General features: G+C 48.2%; 1 pseudogene across 1 annotated transcript; it reads right to left on the bottom strand.

The window, feature by feature from the left end:
* TEOVI_000672100:pseudogene lies at window positions 1-327 on the bottom strand (annotated as a pseudogene). Its single transcript has one exon. A coding segment is annotated over exon 1 (327 nt).
* Window positions 328-1,281: the final 954 nt, after the last annotated feature.

The raw sequence follows: 1,281 nt of genomic DNA, 5'->3' as shown, positions 1-1,281 counted from the left end.
TCCCACGAAGGCACGAAGAAAATTCCAAAAAATCAGTTTGTATTCCCTCTTCAGTTTAGTTGCATATGCTTTTATTTTATGCACCGCTTCTATTTTCGTTCGGCTGTCGGCGGCAATTAGTTGGGCGATTTGTATGGCGCTATATAGATTTTCAGCCCATGGGATCGCCCGGTGGCCTGTCTGCTTGTTGGCAAATTTGGCGGAGTAGTCGATGCACGCTGCCTTCGTGGCTGTTCGTGAGTTGGTTTGCGATGTCGCACCAAGCATGATTTTTTTCGCAGTTGTCGCTGCGGGCGTGTGCCCTACCTTTGCTCGTACTGCTTCCATTTCTTGTTTGAGTGCTTCCAATGCTGTTCCTTTTGGCGGATCGTCGCCGCACTGCGTGATGAAAATAGTATTTGTGCGAGCAGCGAAATTGTTGGTGCTCGTCGCTGGCGATCCCGGGTCGCTCCCAGTGCATTCGTTGGCCGCTTTTTTGCCGCGCAGGCAGAGGATGTCGGAGGTCAGTGACGAACCCGCATTGCCCGGTGTGCACATCGCTGTTTTTTCGACTGCCGCGCTTGTGCGTTTGCATTCGCTTCTGCTGCTTTGCGGTTTAAGCGGCGTCGCGCATAGCGCCGCATATATTTTTTCATTTTCAGTGCCGCTTGCGCGGCGCCTTTCGGAGTCTGAGGAAACGTTTCGGCTGCTTGTTTGGTTTTTAGCGCTTCGAAGGCTGTGTCTTTGGCGTAACTCCTTAATTACTCTTTTCCCGCCTCGTTTTTTTGGATATTACGTTCCTTGTTCAAACCTTGCTCTGAATCTTTGGCTGCTTCTTTTTGCGCTTCCCAAGAATCCCATTCCCTTTCCCAGTTTACGTCGCCAAGTTTTGCTCCTTGGCTTTTCTTGTATGCATTCCAGCCTTTTTTATCCCCTGATTTCCCGAACAGATTCCCCCACTCCTCCGTTGCAACTGAAATATTGTAGTTAAGAATGTCAGCGATGTCGAAATCCACGGTAATGCTAGAATATACTGTTTTCCTCAAGGCTCGTGCCGCCGTATAAACTTGACAAAGTGCTAGAAAGTCTGGACGATTTTCGTTTGTTGTACTCGATCTACCCTTGGTCGCCATTATTGCCGCAAAGACGAGTCGGATAAAAAAACTAACATTGTCTTGTAAATTACCTTGTAAAAAACGAGTTGAGGTTTAGTTTTTGTTTCCTGGCGTGGGGACTCTTCTGGCCACGCTACGAGCTTCTGCTTATTGTTTAACTTCTTCATGGGGCTGATGGTTACAGTTT

Source organism: Trypanosoma equiperdum (assembly GCF_001457755.1).
Source record: "Trypanosoma equiperdum strain OVI genome assembly, contig: ctg_1787, whole genome shotgun sequence".
NCBI classification, from domain to species: Eukaryota; Euglenozoa; class Kinetoplastea; order Trypanosomatida; family Trypanosomatidae; genus Trypanosoma; species Trypanosoma equiperdum.
Note: the sequence above shows the minus strand (reverse complement) of the source record. Positions and strands in the feature narration are given on the sequence as shown.